The 26216-nt window shown below is 50.9% G+C and overlaps 1 protein-coding gene across 1 annotated transcript in view; it reads left to right on the top strand.

Moving 5' to 3' along the window:
• The window catches only part of NPHP1 (nephrocystin 1), a 106214-nt gene extending 83813 nt beyond the window's left edge, over window positions 1-22401 (top strand). Inside the window, 3 exon segments of the mRNA XM_024129833.3 lie at window positions 15938-16105; window positions 18617-18739; window positions 20761-22401. Of these exon segments, the coding sequence (XP_023985601.1) occupies window positions 15938-16105; window positions 18617-18739; window positions 20761-20823 (354 nt within the window). The 3' untranslated portion in view covers window positions 20824-22401.
• Window positions 22402-26216: the final 3815 nt, after the last annotated feature.

Below are 26216 nucleotides of genomic sequence, written 5' to 3' on the forward strand. Positions count from 1 at the left end.
GCCCCAGGCCCAGCCCTTACTCTGGGAGGCCCCCCGCCCCTCCCCCTGTGCTGTTCAGGTTCAGTAAAATAGAGTCAGTTGGGAGTGGTAAGCCTGGCTCTGCCGCCTAATGGCTGTGCGACCCTGGGCAGGTTACTTAACGACTCTGAGCCTCAACGATGGGGCAGCAGCAGCAAAGGTCTCCTAAGACCGCGCTGGGGTTTCAGTAACAACTGTTCTAGAAACGTTGAGCCCACACTATGTTATTGTTGGTGGTCGTCTGGACCTCTTACTAGAAAGCGTGGGTCTCTTGTGAGTAAATCCCAGTTGTAAGCCAAGAAATACTTACTGAGATTCTACTATTGCTCTAGCCCCATGCTTTGCTTTCAGGGGGATACAAGAATCAAAAGGGAATAATAAGAGGGATATGGTAAATCCTGGACCCTGTCTTAAAGGAGCGATGCATGAACATTGAAGAGCATCCTAAGATAGGAAACAGGGTCAAGAGCAGGGGCGCACAGCCTCACTTGTCAAAGGCTCCCGCAGCTAGAGAAGTTGTCGGGACAAGCTCCCTCAGGGTGAGGGCTTGGCATTCTTAAAGCCTTTGGATTAGGGATTAGATATTTGCTTGTTCGGACTACGACTTCCTAGGTCTGAGAGGTTAACAAATATATAAGATCAAGCCGTAAGGAAAGAAGAAGTCGACCCCACTTAAATCCCATGTATTCACTCAACAAATATTTATTGAGCCCCTACCCTGTGCCTACCACAGGAATATAATGAGGGAGAAGACAGACATGGCCCCGTCTCGGGGAGTTTGATGCTTAATGGGGGCAGATGGAGAGGAGCCAAGGAGACCAATAAGTGGTGCCTTTCCATGCAGGAGGGAACGGAAAGCACAGGGCGTTCTGCCCACAGAGGGCGTTCCACATAGGGAATTGTTCCTGCAGTTGTTGAAAGGCTGCGGGAGCAGCAAGGAGATGCTGAAGCGCCAGAGAGTGCAAGCACCGTGCGTCCTCCAGCCTCCAGAGGAAGCCCAGCCTTGGCGGGGGTGCCGGGGGGCTGCGGTGAGGCAGCGGCTGCCCTGCCGCAGAGGAGGAGCACAAGGACCCTGGGGTTGGAGCCAACTGCTGCTGGCGTGATGGTGACAGGACCTGGAAAAGTTTCCCTTTCCAGTCCCCTCCAAGTCCTCCTCCCAGTGTCAGAACCCAGCAAGAATCCAGCTTCAAAGGGAACCGGGAAACGCGGCTTACAGGGTTCCGGCCGCATGGCAGAGCGGACCACGGCAGGATGGGCTTGAGCTGAGACCCTCAGAACTAACGAACGAACAGCCCACATCTGCACACTCCCCTCTGCCTGTGTCTGGACATCTGTTCTTCCCCCGACCATTCGGCCAAACCATAAGCAGCCTTCCCTGAGCTGGCGGCCTCTCTCAGTTCAGACAAGACAGGCCACCAAGGCTGCTGCGGAAAGGTCAGCCCACCAGGAGGACTTCTCTTAACCGGCAGGTGCCCTGAAGGAAATAAGCGTGCCCCCGGGCGGAGGGAACCAGGGAGGGGCCCGGCACGCTGAGTCCCGCTGGGCCAAGGGAGCCCCAGATAAGAAGTCTCCCTGATAAGAAGGCTCCATCTCTGCCGGTGCCCTTCCAGGGGCTCTCCACCTGGGGAACTTTCCACGTGGGAGGCAGGAGAGGCTGCTAGAGTGTTGTCCAGGCGGGCAAGTGGCGGAGTCGGGAAGCAGGCCAGAATAGGGCGGGGTGGAGGAGAGCCACGCCGCTTCCCTGGACTTGACCCCTCTCCCGTCTCCCCAGCCCTTCCCTGCTTCCTTCCCTACCTGCCAGCCAGCCTGTCCCTCAGCTGTCGCCACCTGGGCAGACCTTCCCCATCTCGGCCCAGCCCTGTTGTAGCAGAGTCGGCCGGTGCCCGTGTCCCACAGTTCCCCCCAACCTCCAGCCTCAGGTTGGACCCAGAAGGTACCATGTAGGCCCCAGAGTGGGGCCTCCGTGGACTCCCCACCCAGCGGGGGCCAGACATCACGGGTTTGGGGCTCCAGAGTCCTTTGACCTATTTCGAAGACGTCGCCCCCCGAGCCCCTTCCCTTGGAGGGATTCTCTGAGCTTTGCTTCTCCACGCCTGCCCTGCTTACTGCTTACTGCTTACTGCTTACTGCTTACATTTCCACCCCCTGACACCTGGCCCCTCTCTCTGCCCACGTGATGCTGGGTGGGAGTAGGAGTGTGTGTGTTTATTTGAACACCGTCCTCTCCGACAGCACCTTCTTGCCCAGTCCTTCCTACGTGCCCGGGGAGGAGGAAGGGGGTTGGAAAAGCTTTCCAGGCAAGCGCAGCTGCTCTCCCAGGGGAGATGCTCCGGACCTAGAGGATTTCTAGGGCCCGGGAGGTGATGGAGTAGGAAATGCATGGGGAAGAAACAGATGGGTGTTTGTCTCCATGTGGTCCCGGCTCCTGGCAGAAATGCCAGTCCGTGGCTGGGCCAGTGGCTGGCCCAGAAGGCGTCAGGTACGGCCACCTGGGTGGGAATCAGGCCCAGGATGAGACTGCGCTGCCGGGAGGGGAGAGTCCAGCAAGCTGCCACCTGCCTCTTGAGTGGATCAATAGCACGTGCTGCACACCTGCTTCAAGCCAGGCTCCGTGCCCCACATCGGGGACGCAAAGACCACAGGTCAGAGTCCTGCATCCGGGAGCTCAGGGACTGGGGAGGAGTAGTCAGGAGAGGCTTCCTGGAGGAGGTGACAATTGGTCTGGTCCCTGCCCTCGAGGGTCTGGTCTTAGACAAGCAGGGGAAGGGCAAGCTGAGCAAGAGTCACCTGGAACTAGAGTGAGTGGGTCCTCGGTGCCCGGTGAAGGGCAGGAACATGGCCACGGGTCACAGGATGTCTGCGGTTCCTGAGGGAAGGAGAAGGTGGGGCCCTCCCCTGAGCCCAATTCCAGGGCTCATCTGGGGACTTCCTGGGGACATGTGAAGGGAGCCAAGGTTAATAAACAGAGTGGGAGCCAAGGAGGGAGAGTCCAGGGGGGAGGCCTGGGAAATGGGGACCACTGTGGGGTACGGGATGTATTTATCCTGCTTCTTTACATCTTTTCTGTACTTTCTAACTTTTCTAAGGGGCACAGATTTTTTTTCAAAAGGAAACAAATTTGCCCCTAAAATGCTTGGGTTTTTGTTTGTTTCTTTAAGCCCTTTAGACTTTGGAGGAATAAGAAGGTTTTTATTATCTTAGTTTATGTTACATCGTAAATCTGGACTGCTGAGTCCATGAGAAGCGAGGCGAGCGGGGGTGGGGGTCTGAATGGGCGGGCGCGGTCCTGGGGGAGGAAGCCGATGGTGGGGGGCGGGAGGAAGGCAGAGGAGGCCTGGCCGCTGACTCACCAGCCCCTCCCAGCGGCATCCTGCCCCTCCCAGGCTCACACCCCAGGGCAGGGGCTGATTTCCTGGCGCGCGGCCAGCCCAGTCTTGAGAGCCCTTGTGGGTACCAGGGGGTTCGTATATGACTTCTTGTGCCGGGGGCGCAGCTCTGGCCCGCACCATTGTTCCCGGAGTGGACCGAATAAGACAGGGGTCCTCACGCGGAGGCCAAGGGGCCTGGGCCGGCAACTTCCTGCTCACCTTAAAGCCACAGAGAGAAAATTGTCACTCGGGGAGTCAGGACGGAGCGGCTGGTGTATGGAAGGGTCCTGGGTTGAATTATGGAGCGTAGCGCTTCCACGCAATGCCAGTGGCCTGGGTGACCCGGGGGTCCGGGATGGCAGCCCGGGCAGGCCACGCCCCCACGGGGAAGTCGCTCCGCCTCTCAGAACCGGTTTCCTCCCGGGTCAGAGGAGGTGACCTGCCTGCCCAGAGATCCTCACGGGCTGCGGGCCCCAGATGTGGAGATGGGAGTGGCCTCGTGGGTGCAAAAGAGGACCCACGTGGGCACTGGGGGCCTGCGCTGCCCTCAGGGAGGCCTGCAGCCAGGGGAGGACTGCTGAGGGGTGCCTGACCCCACGGAGGGGCGGGGTGCGGCCTGGAAGAGGCTGGGCCCCAGCCCCCCAGCTGTGGAGGCCGCCCGTGCCTTTATGCTAAGTCCCATCACCGCAGATGGGGGACGTTCCAGAACTCCCCCGCGTGTCTGACAACCCGCCGTCCCCTCTCCCTCCCTCTCAGTGGCTCAGGCTTCCCACACAGGCCTCAGCGTGGCCCCCCAGGACGCAGGATGGGGCTCTGGCTGCAGCAGCTGCCAGGGCTTTGAGCTGACGCCGGGGGAGTGTCCGCCCGCTGGCATGCAGGGAGGGACTGTGGAGAGGGACAGAGGCCCTGGGCCGGAGGCAGGAAGGCAGGCTAGAGCTGGAGTTTCCACAGCTGACCGTGATGCACCGCAGAAATGTATTTTCATGGCAACTTCGTGTGTGTGTGTGTGTGTGTGTGTGTGTGTGTGTGTAACTGAAACAAACGATTCAGGAAACAGTATTTCCCTTTCTACAATACAATGCACTGTATTTTTTCTGCTAGTCTACTTAACTTTCTTTTCAAAACAAGCTACTTTTTATTGAAGTATACTTGATTTACGACGTTGTGTTAGTCTCGGGTATACAGCGAAGTGATTCAGTTATATGTATGTATATTTTTTCAGATTCTTTTCCATTGTAGGTCATTACAAGTATTGAATATAGTTTCCTGTGCTAGACAGTAGGTCCTTGTTGTTTATCTATTTTACATATAGTAGGTTGTATCTGTTAATGCCGAACTCCTAATTTATCCCTCCCCACCCCTTCCCCTTTAGTAACCATAGGTTTGCTTTCTATGTCTGTGCGTCTGCTTCTGTTTTGTAGTCAGTTCATCTGTATCATTTTTTCGATTCTACATGTAAGTGCTATCATAAGATATTTGTCTTTCTCTGTCTGACTTACTTCACTTAGTATGATCATCTCTAGGTCCATCCATGTTGTTGCTAGGCTACTTAACCTCTTAATGCTGGTGGTGACTAGATGGATTTCAACACCCAGTAACAGATCTCAGCCCACATGTGGAAGGCCCGATGCTGGGGTCACTGCAGGGGCCTCAGGGAGACTGGCGCAGGCAGGGCCTGCTGGGTGGTGGCCGAGTGTGGCCTGGGGGTCACGGGGAGCCAGTGAGGGGGTGAGGGCTGTGGGTGATGTGTGCAGACCCGCATCCCACGTCCTCAGCAGGGCTATGACAAGGGCTGTCGCTGGCTCAGACTGGCTCCAGCAGAAGGGAAGTAAACGACCTCATGTCCCGGGAAGCCCGAAGTTAGGCAGGCTGGTTCTTTGGCAGTGCAGCTGTGCCATCCGTCTTTCCTTCTCTCTCTCCTCTTCCTCATCGTAGCTCCAGGCCTAATACCAGACACAGCCGTGGCCAGAGCAAGAATGGGACTGTCTCATCACCGAGGCAGGAAGAAGCCCTTCCCAGGAGTCCCCAGAAGGCTTGCATCTCACTGGCCAGGGCAGTCACATATGTGTCCCAGCCAAGGGATGCGTTGAACCTAATGCATGTTGGAAAGTCACCCACTACATCCCCTCTCTCCCCACGCCACCCACCAGTACGCCCAGTTGGGCAATTTACTCCATAGAAAGAATTTAAAAGAAGACAACTGTCTCTGCAGTGTTATTTACTGTGGCATCATCTATAACAGGGAGAAGCTAGAGACATCCAACCTCCTTGCCCTGGGGCCTCACTGCGTAAATGAAGTTTTATCAACTTGATGGAATGTAATGGTGGCATTGAAAGTATAGTCAGGCCTCATTACTCACGGATTCTGCATTTGCAAATGCACTTACTAAAATTTATGTGTAACCCCCAAATCAATACTTTCAGTGTTGTCACTGTCATTCGAGGACATGTGCAGAGTGGAAAAACATTTAAGTCACAAGTTTGAGACACGCACGGTAAACCTGAGGTCGATAGCTGCCTTCTTACAGCTCGTACTGTAAACAAGGTCCTTTCCCAGGTCTGTTTAGTGCCGTGTCATGCATATTTTTGTGCTTTTTGTTGGTGATTTTGCTATTTAAAATAGCCCCAAGTCCCCTGCTGAACTTATTGCTAGTGTTCCTAAGTTTGACAAGGCAGTGGTTTGCCTTATGTAGAAAATACGTGTTAGATAAGCTTATAGTTATAGAGCTGTTGGCTGAGAGCTCAATGTTAATGGATCAACAGTACATATTAAAATATGAGCCATGGCCGCTGAGCCTGCGCGTCCGGAGCCTGTGCCCCGCAACGGGAGAGGCCACAGCAGTGAGAGGCCCGCGGTACCACACTAAATAAATAAATAAATAAATAAATAAATAAATAAATAACTAAAGGAGGTGCATCAAACAGGTAGTTGTACGTCCATGTTCACAGCAGCACTACTCACAATAGCCAAAAGGTGGAAGCAGCCCACGTGTCCATCGATGGATGAATGGATAAACAAAATAGGTACATGGTATAATGGAATATTATTCAGCCTTAAAAAGGAAGGAAATTCTGACAACATGGATGAACCTTGAGGACAATACGCTGAGTGAAATAAGCCAGACACAAAAGAACAAATACTCTATGATTCTACGCATATGAGGTACTTAGAGGAGTCACATTTATAGGGACAAAAGAAGGATGGTTGCCAGGGGCTGGGGGAGGGGGGAAATAGTAACTTATTGTTGAATGGGTGCAGGGTGTCAGCTTTGCCAGTTGAAAAGTATTCTGGAGATGGATGGACGGTGGAGATGGTTACACAATGACATGAATGCACTTAATACCACTGAACTGTACACTTAAAAATGGTTTAAATGGTAAATTTTGTTCAGTGTATTTTACCACAGTTTTTTTTCAAGGGGAGGGGGGTAAACAATGGCCAAAAGACCCTGGACTTACACAACGTGGGCCATGGATACCTGAATGTGAGGGACCGTCATTTCCTTCATCTCGAGACATCTCAGCATCAGAGGGAGCCCTCAGGGAGTTCTGGTTCCCACCGTGGACAAGGCCAGAACTTGTCCTTCACGGAGCCCTTTCCTCCCGGGCCATCAGAAGGGGTGGGAGCCCCCAGTTCACTTGGCACTGCTGACCTCCTGGGCCTCCCCATCTGGAGTCAGGCCTTTTCCTCCCGGCCTGCAGTTTCTGAGGCTTCGTGGTACAGTCTGCGAAGGAGGGGTCATGAACGCTTCATGAAGATTAAGGCAAGTGGTAAGAAAAGGAATGCAGTGTTGGTGGTGAGTGGACCAGCCAGGCTGAAACACCGCCCAGCTATGCAGAAAAACCTGCCACCTGTAGTATCACCTGTAGTATCGCCAGCATCTCCTCCTGGTTCTCAGCACCTGGTTCGCCCCACCTGGACCACACCTCCCAGGTACAGCCAGGAGCCCAGGTGCAGACCTGAGCCAGGTGTCTTCTGGCTCCTCCTCCCCGCTTCACATGGGGTCATCGCTAGGGCAGCTCTGTCTTCAGAAGCTCTCAGGATGTGAAGTTCACTGCCCTGTGGCAGCCCAGCCCCTGCATGGGCCCTTCGGAGGCCCCTCAGCTCTCTGCTGCTCTGTCCAGGTGTACAGATCAAAGGAAAGGCAATTCTCTTTTTGTCTCTCCCATTCAGAATCTTTTTTTTTTTAAATTTTTATGGTGTACAGATCAAAGGAAAGGCAATTCTCTTTTTGTCTCTCCCATTCAGAATCTTTTTTTTTTTAATTTTTATTGGAGTATAGTTGATTTACAATATTGTGTTAGTTTCAGGTGTACAGCAAAGTGAATCAGTTATACATATACCTATATCCACTCTTTTTAAAAATTTTTTTAGAATCTGTTCCCGTATAGGTCATTACAGAGTATTGAGTAGAGTTCCCTGTGCTGTACGGTAGGTCCTTATTAGTTATCTATTTCATATATAATAGTGTGTATATGTCACTCCCAGTCTCCCAGTTTATCCCTCTCCTCCCTTTCACCCCTGGTAACCATAAGTTTGTTTTCTACATCTGTGACTCTATTTCTGTTTTGTAAATAAGTTCATTTGTACCATTTCTTTAGATTCCACTTATAAGCGGTATCATATGATATTTGTCTTTCTCTGACTTAACTTCACTCAGTATGACAATCTCTGGGTCCATCCACGTTGCTACAAAATCTTTTGACTTTTGAAACGAGCATCCATCAGCCAGCACAGCATCTTTCTTCTTTCTTTTTTCAGTGTATATGTTGGTGATTTGGATTGGTTTAAACCTTTCCAACTCTGTCCCTGAGCCAAGAAATTTTCCTCCCAGGAGGCCAGGGCACTGATTGGTTTATTGATTCTCATTCCAGAAACATTCGGTGCATCTACAAACAAATGCACATATACACAAGCGCACACACATACGTTTTCCTCTTTCTCTATATAAATCATAGCACACTGGGCACGCTGGTCTCTGCCTTGTACAATTCTTAGAGTTTGTTTCATTTTGGTATACGGAGTTTTCATTCTTTTTGAAGGCTGCTGAGTGTTCCATTGTGCAGACATAATTGCTTTCACTGGCCCCATCTGAATGAACATTTGGGATGTTTCTTTATCTTTCTGCAGCCAGCAAGGCTTTTTTTTTGAGGGGGGGGGTTGAATTTTTACATTTTATTTTATTTATTTATTTTTTATACAGCAGGTTCTTATTAGTTATCTATTTTACACATATTAGTGTCTACATGCCAATCCCAATCTCCCAATTCATCCCCCCACCCCCACCCCCGACATCACTTTCCCCCCCTTGGTGTCCATACGTTTGTTCTCCACATCTGTGTCTCTATTTCTGCAGCAAGGCTTTAATAAACAACCTTATACATTCATCATTTTGTGCATGTGCGTTATTTATAGGACAAATTCCAAAAAGTGAAATTACTGGGTCGAACAAGGTGTGCGTTTAATGTCTTGATCAATATTGTCAAAATAGTAGATTTGGCTGACGGCACCGTTATTTAACCATTGCAATGGCAGTGGCGATTGACTTCAACCTGGGGGCTGCAGGTGGGCTTTGAGGGTCTGTGAGTCCCAAGATTTGTAGACAAAAATCGTGCCCATACATCGGTACATTTTTCTAGGTGACCAAAGCTTTCATCAACTCCATAAAAGGGTCTGTGCCCGCTGAATGTTCTCACTCACCCCGCTCATTAGTCTTCCAGCTCTGACAGAAGTGAACTTCCCATCCCTCAGGAAGGCTGGCCTTGGAGTTTCCCTCTTCTGGGTCTTTCTCAGGGAAGATTCCCTCCAATCTCATTATAGCTAATAACATGGCCAAAAATGGTTACTCAACACTCACCCTGTCCCAGAGAAACTCATCTAATTTTCACAGAAACCAGGAGAGAGAAGCCATCCCCGCCTCCTCTGTTTGATGGACCAGGACATGGACACATGGATGAGTTAAATAACCTGCCCAATAGGCAGAGATAGGATTCGAATCCGGGAACATTGATGCTTCCTGTCTCACGAACTGAAGTGGATAAGCCTGGCAGCAAAGAGAGGGGCTTTGGGGGTTCTCAGTCCTGGCTGCATCGCCTGGGGATCTTTTAACGACGCAACCTCCCTCACCAGTTCCATCAGAATCTCTGGGGCAGGATCCAGACCCTGGGGCTTCCTCAAAGTCCCCGGATGGTTCCAGGAGTAGCAAGACTCAGGGTGCTGCTCTGAGGGTTCAGACTCACTCAGGAATCCATGTATTTTAGAAGCTCCTTACCCTTATGCCATATTTTTGGCTTAATTCTTTTCCTTTATTAAGCATTTTTCAAAATAATAATTATTGGCGGTATAGTGGTGAACATAGCTGCCTTCCAAAATAATAAGCATCCTCCAAAAGTGACCAAAGTAGGATTTTTTAGAGAGTATCATTTTCAACTCATGACTTCCAAAATAACAAGCATCCTCCCAAAGTGACCAAAGTAGGGCTTTTTAAAGAGTATCATTTTCAACTCATGACTTGCGACTTGGTTGATATAGTCCAATCCCATAGTAGTTATTATATTTATTTAGAGGTCAAAATTGTCCCACCTTTGGCCAGCAGGAGCCTTCTGAATCCTTCTGACCTAACCCCAGAAGCCTTTGCTATCTGCTGTGATGAGGTATCATGCCCAACTTCCCACCCTAGACCTGGAATCAGCCATCGCTCCCATCTGGGTGCTGTTACCCCAGTTCTCATCCTCTAGTTCTTTAATCAGCTCTCTAAATGTGAGGGAGCCATTCTCCATGTTCTAGAGAAGAATGAGTAATTAATAAACTTCTTGTTAAGCTCTGTCCTCCCTTAAGTGATCCTTTCCAGTTTAGGTTCAGCCTTTAGAAAATGCATAGATGAGCAATCTGTGTTTGTTCTTAAGGAACAGGCTTAAGAAATTGCCAGAATTGTATTTGAAATACACTTGCTCAAAATGTCTGCCTCTAATAAAATATTCTTCCAAGTTGAAGGCCAGCCCCAAACATCTAAAAATATCTCCTGCTCTTGAGAAATACAAAATGAGGATTAAAAGGAGACAGCAGTTTAGGTTGCCAAAGAAAATTTGGAAAGCTAAATATAAGTTTAAAAAAAAAAAGTCAAGACAAATACTCGAAATTGCCTTCCTTGTAATGAATCCAACCTAGGCTGCTTGAGACAGAAACAGGATAACAAACTCCACTGGGTTTCAGTTCACCTGGAGTTTGTCCTTGGCCCTGGTCCCTTCAACTGTTCAGAAGGTAGAGGGTGTGGAAATAAAAAGTAAATAACATTCCTCTGTGTAACGTTGATTATGGATTATGCAACCTTTATGCCAAGAAGATTCCCGTGCAATTTGAGTAGCTTCCCAAAGGCTCAGAGGCCCTACCTTTGGGGTGTGAAATCTGGTTGTGAGGCGAGACGCACAGGTGCCCTACCCTGTGCCCTGCGTGGCCTCCGACCTCGGTCCCCTCCAGGTCAGTAGCACCTCACAGACCGTGGTGAGAATGAAGTGGGGACATATAGACTGCGTGCATGCAGCGGTGTGTGCCCAGTGTGGCCTCTGATGGCAGGAGCTGGGCGGGGACCCCTTTGCCAGCACTGACAGGCCGGCTGGAGCTGAGGCACACTTGCCCGCTCCCCCGGACCTGGCACAGGTGAGCTGCCAGTAAGTGGCGGCAGGTATCAAGTGGCAGCTCTCTGGTCTCAGAAAGCCCAGGGGAGTTAGAATTGCTGTACAGAAATGAGGCCGTCTGAGTGAATGCATTTTATAAACTGTAAAGCCCCTAGTGAATGTGAGGCGGTGGTGGGCTTATCACTGAGTCAGTTGAAAGAATGCTCTTTGATACCCTTCCCACCTACTTTGTTCCAGGCCCTGTTCTGGGAACTAGGAATACAGCGGTGAATGGCACAGACCATTCTCTGCCCTCGGAGGTCTCGAGCGAGTCTAAAATTTTACAGGTTCTGGTGCAGTCACTAACTCCCGAAGGCCATTCCCACTAATAGCCAGCATTGTTCGGGTACTGGCGGTGGGCCAGCATCTTTATGCACTTCCCATGGCTTGGTGGGGAAGGTGCTTGACAGGTACCCACAAGCCAAGCCCTGGCACCTCCCTGCAGCATCAGCGCCCCCGTCACTGGGATCAACAGGCAAGAGCCTGGGGACAGCGGCTCTCATCCTGCAACGCTCCCTCCTCAGGACAGGGCAGCCCTGGCTCACTCACTGGCAGTCCCAGGCCCAGCCTAGGACTTCCAAAATTCACTTGGAGATTGTTTGTTGAGGTCTGGGGAGATGTGCTCCCAGAGCTGGTGCTTTCAGAGGCGGCCAGGCTTCCGGGGGTGTTGCCCAGCCCTACAAGAGCCTAGGAAGCTCTGCCTTGTTGCCAACTCTCTGGGGTATTCTGGCTTCTCCTCCTGGTGCCTTTCTCTTCAGAAGAACCTGAGAATTCTCCATAAATTCAAACGTACTTTTCCTCTCCAGGACAACAGCAGTGGGAACCTTATTGTTTATTTGTAAGATGAGAACTCTAGTCCCAGAAAAGCAGGACCTGAAAGCTGCATATCTTTCAGCCGAGCTGGACAGAAGTAAGTGGAGTTGTTTATCCAGAAAGTCTCCAAGAGCATCATTCAGAACTGAGCTACACCCACAGTCGTGATCACAATCGAACTTCAATAAACATGGGAGGGAAAAAGTGAACAGGAATGAAAGTTAACAGAAGCCACAAACTACAGAATCAGACTACCAAGACAAAGACAATGGAATCATCAGATACTGAATATAAAATAAATACCACGCAAAATTAATGAAAAGATATGCAACACCTCAACACCCTGTACCACTATTGCACAAACTGCAGAACACCAGAGACAGCAGGAAGACTCTAAAAGCAGCCAGATACCTAAGACAGATTCCACAGCAGCAATGAAGCTGGAGCAAAATGGAATACTATGGAAAGATGTAGAACACAGTGGGAAAATACCTTCGAAGGAAGTAATTGTCGGGGGGAAATAAGGACAGTTTTCCGACAAACTGACTGCTGCCATCTGACCTTTCCTAAAGAAACTACTAACAGTTGTATTGCAGGAAGAAAGAAAGTGATCCCAGAATAATATCTGAGATGCAAGAATATCTTCATTTCTTAAGGAGATCTTAAACTTGACCGAAAAAGCACAGTCTATAAAAGAAAAGATTAACATATTCAATTACTTTAAAATCAAGAACTCAGTTCACCAAAAGACATCATAAAATGTGAGACATAAATGGGTACAGCCACTATGGAAAACAATATGGAGGTTCTTCAAATTATTAAAAATAGAACTACCATATGATCCAGCAATTCCACTACTGGGTGTTTATCCAAAGAAAGCAAAAACACTAATCAAGAAAATATATGCACCTCAGTGTTCGTAGCAGTGCTATTTATAGCAGCCAAGATATGGAAGCAACCTGAGTGTTCATCAACAGATGAATGGATAAAGAAGATGTGGTATATACACACAAAGGAATATTACTCAGCCATAAAAAGGAATAAAATATTGTCATTTGTGACAACATGGGTGGACCTGGAGGGTATTATCCTTAGTGAAATAAAGCAGAGAAAGAGAAATACTGTATGATTTCACTTATATGTGGAATCTAAAAAATAAAACAAATGAACAAGTATAACGAACAGAAAAAAGTGTGAGAGACATATGGTGGCAGAATATATCTGCCATATTTATAACAGTTAATGAGATCCACACTATTAGGAAGAATTCCTATGAATCAATTTAAAAAAAGACACACCTGTAAGAAATATGTAACCAATTAAAAAACAACAATAAAAAATTGCACAGAAGAAGAAATACATGAAACATATGAAAATAGACTCAATCTTATTAGTAATCATAAAGATTAAAATCTAATAAGACACATAGAAAATCCCAAGGAACCTACCAAATAACATCCTCCCCCTCAAAAACCAAAACCCTCCTTAAAGTAATATGTGAGTTTAGCAAGTTGCAGGATACAATATTGACAAACAAAAAGTCAATCATATTTCTATCTGCTAACAAGGAACAACTGGGAAATGGAAATTTAAAAAAAAAATACTATTTACAATAGCTCCCCCCAAATAAAATACTTATGCGTAACTATAAGAAAATGTGTACAGTATCTGCATGCTAAAAACTACAAAACATTAATAAAAGAAGTCAAAGAACATCTTAATCATTGGAGAGGCATACCATGTTCATGGACTGGAAGACTCATCATAGTAAAGATGTCAAGTCTCCCCAAATTGATCTATAGATTTAACACAATCAAAATCCCAGCAGAGGGCTTCCCTGGTGGCGCAGTGGTTAAGAGTCCGCCTGCTGATGCAGGGGACACGGGTTCGTGCTCCGGTCCGGAAGGATCCCACATGCCGCGGAGTGGCTGGGCCCCTGACCCTGCGCGTCTGGAGCCTGTGCTCCGCAATGGGAGAGGCCACAACAGTGAGAGGCCCACGTACCGCAAAAAAAAAAAAAAAAAAAAAAAATCCTAGCAGATATATATTGTAGATATTGACAACCTGATTCTAAAATTTATGTGAGGGACTTCCCTGGTGGTGCAGTGGTTAAGAATCCACCTGCCAATGCAGGGGACACAGGTTCTATCCCTGGTCCAGGAAGATCCTACATGCCGTGGAGCAACTAAGCCCGCAAGCCACAACTACTGAGCCTGAGTGCCACAACTGATGAAGCCCGCACGCCTAGAGCTCATGCTCTGCAATAAGAGAAGCCACGGCAAAGAGAAGCCCACGCACCGCAACGAAGAGTAGCCCCCACTCACCACAGCTAGAGAAAGCCCGTGTGCAGCAAAGAAGACCCAACACAGCCAAAAAATAAAATAAAATAAATTTTTTAAGTAAAAAAAAATTAAAACAAAATTTGTGTGAAAAGGCAATAGAACTAGGGAAGGGGATGAGCTTTCTCCTGAGATGGACAGAAATGTGAGTCACCCGCACTGACAACTATTTTGAGTGCTGTAGCTTTAGAGAAAAAATTTTTTAAATCTAGTGGTGTGAATCCTCCAAACCACAAACCCAAGAGACATCCTTGGCTCCCCGTTTCCCATCACTCCGAATCTCCAGTGGTCTCATAGTCCAACAAATTCTTCTTTTTCAGAATTATTGTATTACTTAATAAAAGGTATACTCCCATGTACCTACTATGAAGTGAAAGAAATAGAACATTATCATTATCTTTGGAGGCCACTGTACATTCGTTCCCAATCCCATAACTCTCTTCCTCAGAAGGATCATTCTCAGGAGGTGCTGATGAGGGTCTTGAAGGAATTGGGGAGTGGCAATGAGTTCAGATTTTGTACCTATTAGACTTGAAAAGCTTGAGGGGCAGGGCCAGGAGTGGGGTGAGGCAAGCAGGGTGCCTAGGGTGCAAATTGTAAAGAGGCACTTGCTCTCAGGGGTCATACAAGTGCAGAGATATGTCCAAGTAGAGACATCAAGCGGGCATGCAGGGCTGAAGGCTGCAGAGAGAGAAATGCCTTGCACTGGGTTCCTGGGATCGCCAGCCCATGTGGTGCTTAAAAGCACAGATGTAACAGGAGTGAAGACAGGGGGAACCCAGGAGACTCGCCAGGACATACTAAGGAGGGCCGGGAAGGAGAGGAGACAAACCAAGAACAAAACTCCTTGGTGCTCATGTACCTGTAAACCCTTGTCCTCCAGGCCTCTAACTGAATGTGCTGTCTGGGGGACATTTAGCTCCTCCCTGGGCTCACCAACATGGCTGCAAGCCCAGCCCCAAAGCAAACAAATGCAGAGCCCGAGGCAACAGGAAAAAGTTTTGGCTTTTCCGCCAAAGGGATAATAAGTGGCTAGACAGAGTTGAGAGGTGATTTAACTGGAACTGTATTGCCCAACTGGTGACTGACTCCAGGGCGCCAGATACTATACCCAGGAGGCTCCAAACCAAATATCCACAGGGCCAGGTAGGCACTGTCAGTGGATGAAGGGAGCCAGAAGGAGAATACTATTCCACAGTGAAAGTGAGCAACTGGGAATGTGCCACACAATGGCATAGGGATTGGGAAGGTTGGGGATGTGGTCCACTGAGAACTCCAGGTCCTTTTTAAAGAGCCAGTCACAACTGGTTTCAGCCTACTCTGGCCTGGGAAATGGGTTCACTGTGGCCAGAACTATGGATTTCTCAAGAAAATGTCTGAAATCTGAATTTTTCGTGTGAAATATCCCGTTCTAAATGTTGGCAACTTATGCAGAAATGTTTCAAAAACTCTATATGCCAACACTGTTTGGGCCAAGAAGACACATCCACAGCCCAAATTTAGCCAAGTCTTTCCATTGGAAACCTCTGTGTTAACCAGGTGAATTTCCTAACAAAATTTTCTCTGACTCAGGGGCCAGCCTTCCTTCCCCGTTTCCCTCTTGAATCCCACCTAATTCCACCCGAAGAGAGTTAAACCAGAGCCAGAGGAGAGAGGTGACCTGCAAAGGGAAACGTGCCCCACATCAGCCAATAAAGCCCCGTCTTCTGTGGTTTTCTCTTACAGATATTTGGGTGCTGGGTCTGGATCCTGGTGGCCGCCACCCAGGTAGCAAACCCACTGCTACAAGGATGGGTGATGTATGTCTCGCTCACCTCATTCCTCATCTCCCTGATGTTCCTCTTGTCTTATGTGTTCGGATTTTACAAAAGATTCGAGTCCTGGAAAATCCTGGTAAGAACAAGTGAGAGTGACCCAGGGCCTCAGGTTCCTCCCAGGCCAACGTCCTGGGTGTGGTGAGGACACCAGGACTCCTGGGCAAGAAGGAGAACCAGAGACCTTTCCTGGCCTGGGCCCCTAGGGCAGCGGTCCCCAACCTTTTTGGCACCAGGGACTGTTTTTGTGGAAGACAATTTTTCCACGGACCGGGGTGGGGGTGAGCGGGTGCTTCAGGCAGTGATACGAGCAATGGTTCAGGCGGTAATGGGAGCGATGGGGAGCGATGGGGAGCTGCAGACGAATCTTTGCTCACTCCCCTCGCACCTCACCTCCTGCTGGGAGGCCCGGTTCCTAACAGGGGTTGGGGACCCCTGCCCTAGGAAACCCCGACTTTTGGTTTGAATGTGTTTACTATTAGGTCGGAATGAAAGCTTTCCTCTGCCAGAGTCCATCCTTCACTGTATTCCCCCCATTGCCTCCCTCAGGGAATATCCATGGCCTGGCTACTCCTGCAGCAAGCGCACCTGGAAGCATTTTCCCTCTAGATTGAATTTATGGTAAAACCATTGGAGCAGCATTGAAGGAAAGGCTAGTAGAAAAAGAATCACCCCAATCTCAAGATCCTACCACAATCACCTATCACAATTCATTCTTCCATATTCCCGGCAAATTTTATGCAAAATGTATAAATCGCACTGAACCAATAATCTTGGATGTAGAGTCTTTCGTTTACTATTATGTCGTTAAATTTTTTTCATCACATCATCTTGATAACCACCGAAAACTTTTCTATATTGAAAAGTCAAAACATATACAAAAAGTAGGATTATATTATGGACCCTCATGTAACCATAACCCAGATTCCAGAATTTTCAAGATTTTATCACACTTGCTTCACCTAGCCTTTATTTTTCCCCCTGAAGAATTTTAAAGCGAACCCCAAACATCATGTCATTCCATTCCAGACACGTCAGTATACCTCCAAAAAATACACAAACTTTCTTATATTATCACACTTCCCTAAAGTTAACAGTAATTCCTCGGTATCATCAGAGACGCAGGTCAGGGCTTCCCCGGTGGCGCAGTGGTTGAGAATCCGCCTGCCGATGCGGGGGACACGGGGTTCGTGCCCCGGTCCGGGGGGATCCCACATGCCGCGGAGCGGCTGGGCCCGTGAGCCACGGCCGCTGAGCCTGCGCGTCCGGAGCCTGTGCTCCGCAACGGGAGAGGCCACAACAGTGAGAGGCCCGCGTATCGCAAAAAAAAAAAAAAAAAAAAGACGCAGGTCACATTCAGGTTTCCCCCATTGTAACTGAAACATCTTTTTGCAGTTGGCCTGTTTGAATCGGGGTCCTCACCAAGCCCACTTGCACTTGGTAGTGAATCTAGAATGATTCTCCCTGACGGGGACTTGCTGAAGAAACTGGGTGGTCAGCTGTCCTGTAGAAGGTCCCACATTTTGGGTTTGCTTGCTTCTTCCTGGTGTGATTTGACTTGCTCATCTAGTCCCTGAATTTTCTGTAAGCTGGAAGTTAGTATCTAATGGCTAAACTGAAGATGGGTTAAACCTTTCTGGCAAGAACGCTTCATAAGTGGCTTCAAGTCACATCACACACAGTGACTGGTGGTCCCTCTTTCACTATGACAGCCTTACCCCATCAACTTTTTCTCTAATGCTTTCTTTCATCTACTGATGAATATTCTTTAGGGGCTGCAAAATGCCGATTTACCTATTATGACATTTCTCCCAGAATTGATAACTATGACATCCTTGTGGTATTGAAAACTCTGCTGAGAGTTTAGCATAGAGGTTCAAAAACTGAAATCTAGAGTCAGATTAGCCTGACTCTGCCATGTGTCAGCTAAGCCTCAGTTTTCTCATCTGTAAAGTGGAGATGTTAATAGTAGCAGCCTTATGAAATTAGCTGTGAAGATGAGATGACATATGTGTATAGTGTTAGGACAGGGCCCAGCACACAGCAGGTCTTCATAGCACTAATGGTTAGGAGCACAGGCTTGGTGTTAATGTGGCCTGGGCTCAAATCCTGGCTCAGCTTTTATTCACTGACTTTAACCTTGAACTTCTCTTTCCTCAGAATGGCACTAACATAAATAGTACCGACCTCATAGTTGACAAGGTTAAATGAGATAAATGGGGAAAAGGCTTAGCCTAGAGCTTGGCTGGGAAGAAGCACTCAATAAATGTTGGTTCTTACTGGTATTATTATTGCCATATATATATATATATCCGCGGCACGTGGGATCTTCCCGGACCGGGGCACGAACCCGTGTCCCCTGCATCGGCAGGCGGACTCTCAACCACTGCGCCACCAGGGAAGCCCTATTGCCATATATTAATCCACTATTGTTCACCACGTAGAAATTTCATTAGAAACACAAGCAGGAGTTTCGGGAGCAGGCTAGTCTCTTTTGCCCCCTCTTCCCAGCTACGTAGTCAAAGAGGAGAGTGTTACCTGCTCGCGTGTCCGCGTGACTGTGGCCCTGGCCTCTGCTCCATCTTTCCAGGACAGCCTGTACCACGGGACCACTGGCATCCTGTACATGAGTGCCGCCGTCTTACAAGTACATGCCACGATCATGTCTGAGACCTGGGACCTGAAAAACTACTACATAAACACTGCAGCCTCGGTGAGTGCTGGACAAGAACATGACAGCTGCCACCATGGAGGGAAATGCCTGAGGCTTAATTCTGTCTCCCGCAGAACAGATGTTCCTGAGCCCTCAGGCTGAAGGAGCCTTGCAGGATAGGAGGAGGGGTGTGTGTGTGTGTGTGTGTGTGTGTGTGTGTGTGTGCGCGCGCGCGCACACACGCGCGCACACGCGCACGCGCACGCAATCAGGTGTGCCCAGGCTCACAGGGTACCAAGCCCAAGTTCAGGCATCATCTCTCGTCTCTGGTTTTCTTGCTCTCTCTTACACTACTACGCTGCCCTCAGCATATGTTTTTCCAAAACGTAAACTTTCCGAATTACACGTCTTATTGAAACTTCTTCAGTGAGCCCCATTGCTGCTGGAACGGAGCCGGAATTCCTCAGCATGGCTCAAGTTCCCGTGTCCTTTTATTTCAACGACAGACGTGCACAGGGTAACATATTGGCTGATGGAATCCGAGGCAAGGTGGTCCAGGCGAGTCATGGGACGAGCAGGACCCCTGGACTTTAGGGCCACTGGGACCGGAGACTCTAGGCCAGCAGGGCCCGGCCCTTCCAGTCCCCCGCGAGGCAGCCTCCTTCCTCTCTTGGTGGGATGGCGCCCTCACGTGGCAGGTGGCTCACGGCTGGGGAATTTCGCCTCTGGAGCCGCCTAACCTTCCTTACACCTTCCCAGGAAGGTCTAATACCCAGGCTGGGTCCCAGTCCACCCCCACCTGTCGCTGTGACCGGCAAGGTCCTGTGTCAGTCGGGGACCCCCACAGGGACCAGGCAGCAGGAGGAAGGGGTGTGACGCAGGTTGCCGACCCCACTGTAAGAAGGATGCCAGGCAAGCGAGGTGACCCACTAGGGAGGCCTCAGGGGACTTTGGCTGCCTTTCCGGCCTGTCTGCTTCCTCCCGTTCCTGGCCCGCCCCCCAGCCCGGCTGCTCGCCTTTGCTCTGCTGTTCCAGCCACGTCAGCCTCCTTGCTGCCCCTGGACCCGCCCTCGCCTTGGCCTTGGCCCCAGGACAAGCACCGCAGCTCCGTCTCACTTCTGCTCTTTTCTCCTTCTGGGTGAGGCCGTTCCCCTCCCCGTCCCCTTCCTGCTTTATTTTCTCCTGCGCGCTTAGCCCCACCTTCCATGTTACTCTGCTGGTTTATCTTGCTTCTTTTCTGCTTCTGCCACTAAAATGTAAGCTCTAGGAGGATAGGAAGTTTTGAATTTTTGTTCAGCATTATAGCCCCAGTTGCTCTTGAAGCACAGCAGGTGCTTACAAGATATTTGTTGGATGAATGAATGAATGGAACAGAGTGTGATTGCGCAGGGGGTTGAAGTGAGGCTGGAGTCGTCTGCGGGGCCAGGACATCATCAGGCAGTGCAGTTGGGCGACTCTGGGGGTGGCTTTGGACGTGGCGGGTTGGGGAGGGACCCCTGGGGAGGGATCACAGGTTTGTGGCTTGGGTAGCTGGATGAGATGAGGGTCCTGGGGCCGACTGAGCTTGTGAGGAATCTCAGGAGTTCAGTTTGGACCATAGAGAGCTCGTGGGGCCTCTGAGGCTCCGAGCAGCGGAGACGTGGGTGTGCAGAGTTGAGTTCTGGACCAGTGAGTGAAACTTGTCATCAGAGCACAGACAGTGGCTGAAGGTGGGTGGGGGGTGAGTGCCCAGAACCAGACAGCAAGAGAGAGAGACAAACAGAGAGAGAGAGAGAGAGAAGAGGGGGAGAGGGTCCAGGGCAGGGATGGAGATGCACCCACCTTATGGCCAGGTAGAGGCGCACACGTCTGCAGGTGAGAAGTATGCTGCACAGCCACAGTGGAACGCGGGGATGGAGCGTTTCAAGGAGGAGGGAGGGGCTGGCCGGTGGTTGCCGCCCTTCAGCCAGGCAGGGCTTGGGCAGAGAGGGGGTGAAGCAGGGTCAGAACGAGGGCCTCCCAGCAGCTAAGGGCCTTTGTGGGTCGGGAGCGGGGAGTGGTCACCAGCATCCCTAAGGAAGTAACTCCCCGGCCTCTTCCAGTTCTTCTCCTTCATCACCTCCCTGCTCTACATCCTCCACGCCTTCAGTATCTATTACCACTGAAGAAGCAGGGAGCTGGGCCGACATGGGACATGCTCTTTTAAAGCCTGGGGTATCAGCTCCCAAAAGTGGTTTTCAACATTTGCCATCTGGGTGATAAACAGAAGCTCAACGATGACATCACTGGATCAACAGACCATCTTTTCAGAACGAGTGATGAAATCACATGCTGGCAGATCTGTTTGGACATTTTAATTCATTGTGATGAATATGAAAAAGCTGGGAGGAGGGCTTTGTTGTTTTGTTTTGTTTAGTTTTGTGTTTTGTTTTGTTTTGTTTTGCCTGGGAAAGTAACTGTCTCTTGGAATCATCTGACAATGAACCTCGCTCTTCTAGAAAACTAACATCTGTAAGCCCTCACTACTGAAAATTCCAGGTCTACCATCATCAGGCCTGTTTGGGGATTCTGCCTCAGCAGCGAGATTCCCCACAGCAGGTCTATGGGAACCTTCATAATTTTCTTAAAATCGAAACGGTGCTGTCAGCGCCTTCAGATCTGAAGACCCACAGACCTTGCTCCTGTCCCGTGGTCCTGTCACTGCTTCTCAGCAGTGGTCCGAACCCGCTGGCCACCCCCCACGCTGCCCGACCCCCATTCACATCCCCTCCCCTTTCCTCCCCAGCTTTGGGAGCCAAGGGAAATCTGTGTAAAATCATCTCTGAGGGTAGATTTGTGGGGGAAATTAGCGATTGGTTCTACAAAATTTTTACACAGCAAGACCTGGGGGAGGGGAGGAGGGGTCGGGGAGGGAAGGGAAGGGTGTAACCCGCTTCTCTGTAACTGTAAGTCAGGCCGCTCTGCTCAGGGAACTGCAGGGCTGCAGGACGCCTGGGTCAGGCCTGCAGACCCCACCCGCTAAGGACTGGGAGTCACCCTGTCCCTCAGAAAAGACCATCAAGGAAGCTGGCGGGACGTTACATGCCAGGATTCTCCTCTGGGCTCCTGTCACACGTGGGACATCGATGAGGCCGGAAAGGACCCATCCCAGGGCTCCTGCTGTTTCCCATGCATCCCCGAGTGGTCCAGCTGGGAGGGGCCTGGAACCACCCAGCCAGCGTCCTGCAGTGAAGCGCTCCCAGGGGCCAGGACACGCAGATGCATCTGCACTTAGGGGCCATTCTCAAAGAAAAGGCACAGAGAAATGTACAATCGAGGTGCTGGATTCCCAAGTAAATGTTTTTCAAAAGGAGGCTGTGCCATCTGGCCTTTCTGTCCCTGTGCTGGTGTTCCAGCTGCTTGGCCTCAATCTCTAACGTTGAGTCAGGGCTCAGCCCCTTAACTGCATGGGCCCGATGCCGTTTTGAAATGAAATAAATTATTATGTGGAAGGCACTTGTCTTAGCCTATTCTAGGGCTTACAGTTTTGTATTGACTCTTTTCTGCTCCTGAAGGGGACGGGGAGGCAGGAGGGGAAGTCACCCGAGAGAAAACTCTGGCTTCATTCCCTGACAGCTCACTTTCTAATCGCCCCCCTAGCTTGAAAAGCCACCGTTCATCTCTCAAGTTCTTGCCTGGTGGCTATCTGAGATGGTCATTGTTAAATATTTACACAGTAGCCACATCCAAATAAAAGTCATTTGTACAGTCAAAAGCCTGGAGTTGGTCGGTTTCGTGGTGTCAGCACTGGAATTGGCAACCATGCGACAGGTCCCGACACCAATTGCACAGAAAGCACCCCGTGGAGGGTTTTAAGGCCCAGCCCACCCGGCCTTGCTTCTAGGGCAGCTACACAGGGACACCGAGACTGTCTCCAGGGCTCCGGTTTGTGGTGTCATTTCCACTTCAGTAAGAATAGTTTGGGTGCAAGTTCCAGAAACCAAACTCATGCAGCTCAAGCAAAGTCAGGGATGCCCTGGCCAGGCCTGGGAGTTGCAGAGGCCTGGGTGGGCAGGAGAAGACCCCTTGCCCAGCCCTCTGCCCTCATGTGTCCCTGCTCTCCTTCATGGGGTGCTGTCCTGTCCTCCCATCACATTGCAAGGCCCCCCATCCACTGGGAAGACACTGTGGACCCAGCCCTGAGCCCCGGCACCCCCTAGTTCACCTGCAGCTGCTGTAGCTTCCGGCCACCTGCCTGGCTTCAGGACGGCTGTCCTCTCTCTCTAGGACTCTCCCCAGCTCTCATCTTCTGTGGGGAAGAGCTGAGGCAGCCTAGCAGCCTCCTCAGAGCCCCCAGCAGAGGGGTGCACCCCCTGGGCCGAACGAGGCTGGGCTTTGCTGGGTGTCCCTCACCCAGCAGGATCCAGGGAGCCCCTGCTTCCCCATGGGGCTCCCTGGATCCTGCACCGAAGTCCTCGCCTCAGGGGGGGACTTCAGGGGAGCTCAGACTAAGACATCCTGATCTCAGGTGGCCTCAGCCTGCAGCGGCTTAAAGCAGGGTTTCGGTTCCCCAGGCAGAGATTGAAGTCAGGCCAAGGCAGTGAGAACGCTGGATCCTAGCCTCTAGACCACGATGGCCAGTGACAAGGCCCCTGGCCCTTTGGCTTTGCAGAAACGAATTCCCACAAAGACAGAAAGTAGCAAAACAAGTAAAGTGTTTAGTAGGAAGAAAAAGAGGACGTGTGGATAGACACAGGGGTGGACTCAGAGAGGGAGCTGCGCCCTCAGGGTAGCTTGAATCACTTACATGGGGCATTTCTTCCAGGTTTCCTTGGGCCAATCATCTTGCTTTGCCTGGTTCTGAGCCCATATTTGGTTTCTCTCAGGGTCCTCCCCTGTGTGCGCATGCATCTCTTAGCCAAGACGGATTCTAGCGAAGAGGAGTATAGCTAGGTTGACCTTGGAGGACCTCAGGCAGCCCTCGATCAACGTGACGGGCGATGCGGGGGCAGGACCGACGGACGTCCCCCGACATCTGCAGAGCTCACACCCCACGTTTTGCTGCTAGATTCTCCCGGGTGGGACCCGGTGCTTCCTGGGACACCAGAAGGTGACGAATCTTATTCCCAGAACTCCTGTCCCTCGGTCAACCGTCTCCAAGGCCGCATGTCCCTGCCTCTGTCCTAGCCTGGTCATTACACAGCCGCTGGCCAATCACCATTCAGCGACTCGTGGGCCGGGGGGTGGAGGCTATGGGTGACATTTCCACGGTGACGCTGGACCTCCCCTGCACAGAGGCTTTACTCCCAGGAACTTGTACCGACCTAGTGGACCTCGGCCTGACTGCGTTGGGATTGATCTCTGCATACAAATCTGGAACGGGCGTGTAAGACCCTCTATCTCCTCTGTGCGTGTGTCTTATCAGAGAAGAAATGTTAGAGGTAGTGATTAAGCACCTGGGGTGAGTCAAGACCCCACCTAGACACCTCTTTTATTCTAACTTATCCACCAGGGCGTCCAGGAAGCACACTGGTTTCTGCCCACTTTAAAGTGTCCCCTTGGCCCCAGTCCCCCACTTCCACCCTAGCTCCAGGGCCTTTGGCTGCATCTCCCGCAGGGTTCAAGCCAGGAGGGTCATCTCTGGCCCATCCTTCGCTCCCAGCCCTGCCCCCCAGGCCTCTGCACCAGCCCCGCTCCCTGTATCAGCCCCCTCAGAGGCGGTGCATCCTTACCTTACAGAAGAGGAAGGCATCTGGATCTCACATGCAGAACGCTGCACCATCAAGTCATAGCTCAAAGCCCCAGCGTTTCTCCAAGTTTTCTTCCTTGTCCTGACCCTTAGCTGTAAGGAGATGTTCTCAAAGCACAGGAAACAGAAAAATATGGCCCAGTTTACCAAAACATGCAGAACGTCATCCCAGGAAGGTTGTGCGTCTCTGAGTCACACTTTCTTCTCACTTTCACGTTAGCGCCTAGTTGTTTAGTTAAGCGCGTGTGACAGTCAGGGTTCCCTCACCCATGTCCGGCTCCCCCTTTGCCGGCTATTGCTAACAGCAGCAATGTACCCAGGCCGCCTTGCAGCTGGGGCTCGATTCTGGCTACTGAGAGAGAAGCAGAGGTCTGCTCCAGCGGAGGGTGGGGTACAAGATTGGGGAAACCTTTTGCTCTCTGGATAAAAGGGTCAGACATCACTGGTGGTCTTAGCCTGAGTTTCCCCGGGGACAGACTCTGAGACCGAGGCTACGTGTGCACAGCTTCACCGGGGAGGGCTCTTGGGAGAGGCACCTGGGACAGGTGGGGGACGCAGGACCAGGCAGAGGGAGGAGGTGGCCCCAATGAGGTTGCAGCCGAGGCCTTGGTGGGTGAGCTGGCCACCCTGCAGGGGTGCCCTGCCTGAGTCCAGAGGGCAGAGCCTTTGTCTCCCACATCAGCCATCACTGGCAATCATTGGTATCAGGTCGTTTCCAGAGGGGAGGGGGGCGTGTCCATCAGTGTGAAGAGGTGGGCTGGGCTGGCACCACCATACCCACCGCTCGGCCATGTCCCCTTCCTGCCGTGAACAAGAACGTCATGGCCGGGCTACCGTCAAGGAGAGGGCAAAGACCTCGGCCCAGACACTGATGACTGTTGGACAAACATAGCCACCTCTTTCCTCAGACTCTTTTCTCATTATGTGAGAAAGATGACTCCCTGTTTGTTTAACGCACCGTGGTCTGCTGGCCGATACAGCGGCTGAATGCACAGCTGCCTGAGACTTGTATTCTTTCCTGCCTTCCCCTCCACCCCCAAAGCCTGGCCTCCCCTCAGCGCTATCCCCAGACACTCTACGTCCTGAATGAATCTGAAATTTGTCTTCTCCGTACTACCTCCCAGGTCCTCATCACTGGGAGTCCCCGGACCTAGGTCCCCAGAGCCAGGCAGCCAGTCGTGGATAAGATTCTGTCCCTCCCTGGCTCCAAATCCTTCACTGCCCTCAGAATAAAGTCCAAACCCCTTGGAAAGTGACCGCCCAGGCTCTAAATGCAGGTCTGACCCCTGTCCCAAGTCCAGCTGCATCGCGGTCTGGCCCTCACCCCGGGCTCACCCAGCTCTGATGGTCCAGTTCAGCACTGCCGCTGTGTCTGTGCATGTGATGGACATTCCATTCCCTCTTCCTGGGAACTCGAAGGCCCTGACCTTCCTGTGTGCGTAAAAAACTCTTGTTTATCTTGCAAGACGGATTTCTTGTCCCCTGGAGTTAACCTTTGCCTCTGTACCTGGGGCGTGTGCTGCTGTCCCCCTGCGTTGCTCTAAATGCTGTGGTGTCCCCCCCCCACCAAACCAGGACGCTTCAAGGGCAGGGGTTTGGGTCTTGGATGTTTTTATTGTCTTTTCTCTTCCCTACCGCCCCCTGCCAGGGCCCCCTAACCTCCGCTCTGAGTGCTTGGCCGGCACTGACGACAGAGATGCGGCCTCGCAAAGGCCATTGCCAGCCTGCAGACACCGATGGCAGAGCTGGCTCTCAAGCCCTCCCTCCCAGGTCTCACCTCCAGCCCATGGTCTGACATCCCGGGGGCAAACGGGTGTTCTCTGCCTTGTC

The sequence above is a fragment of the Physeter macrocephalus genome, chromosome 12, assembly GCF_002837175.3.
Source record: "Physeter macrocephalus isolate SW-GA chromosome 12, ASM283717v5, whole genome shotgun sequence".
Lineage (NCBI taxonomy): Eukaryota > Metazoa > Chordata > Mammalia > Artiodactyla > Physeteridae > Physeter > Physeter macrocephalus.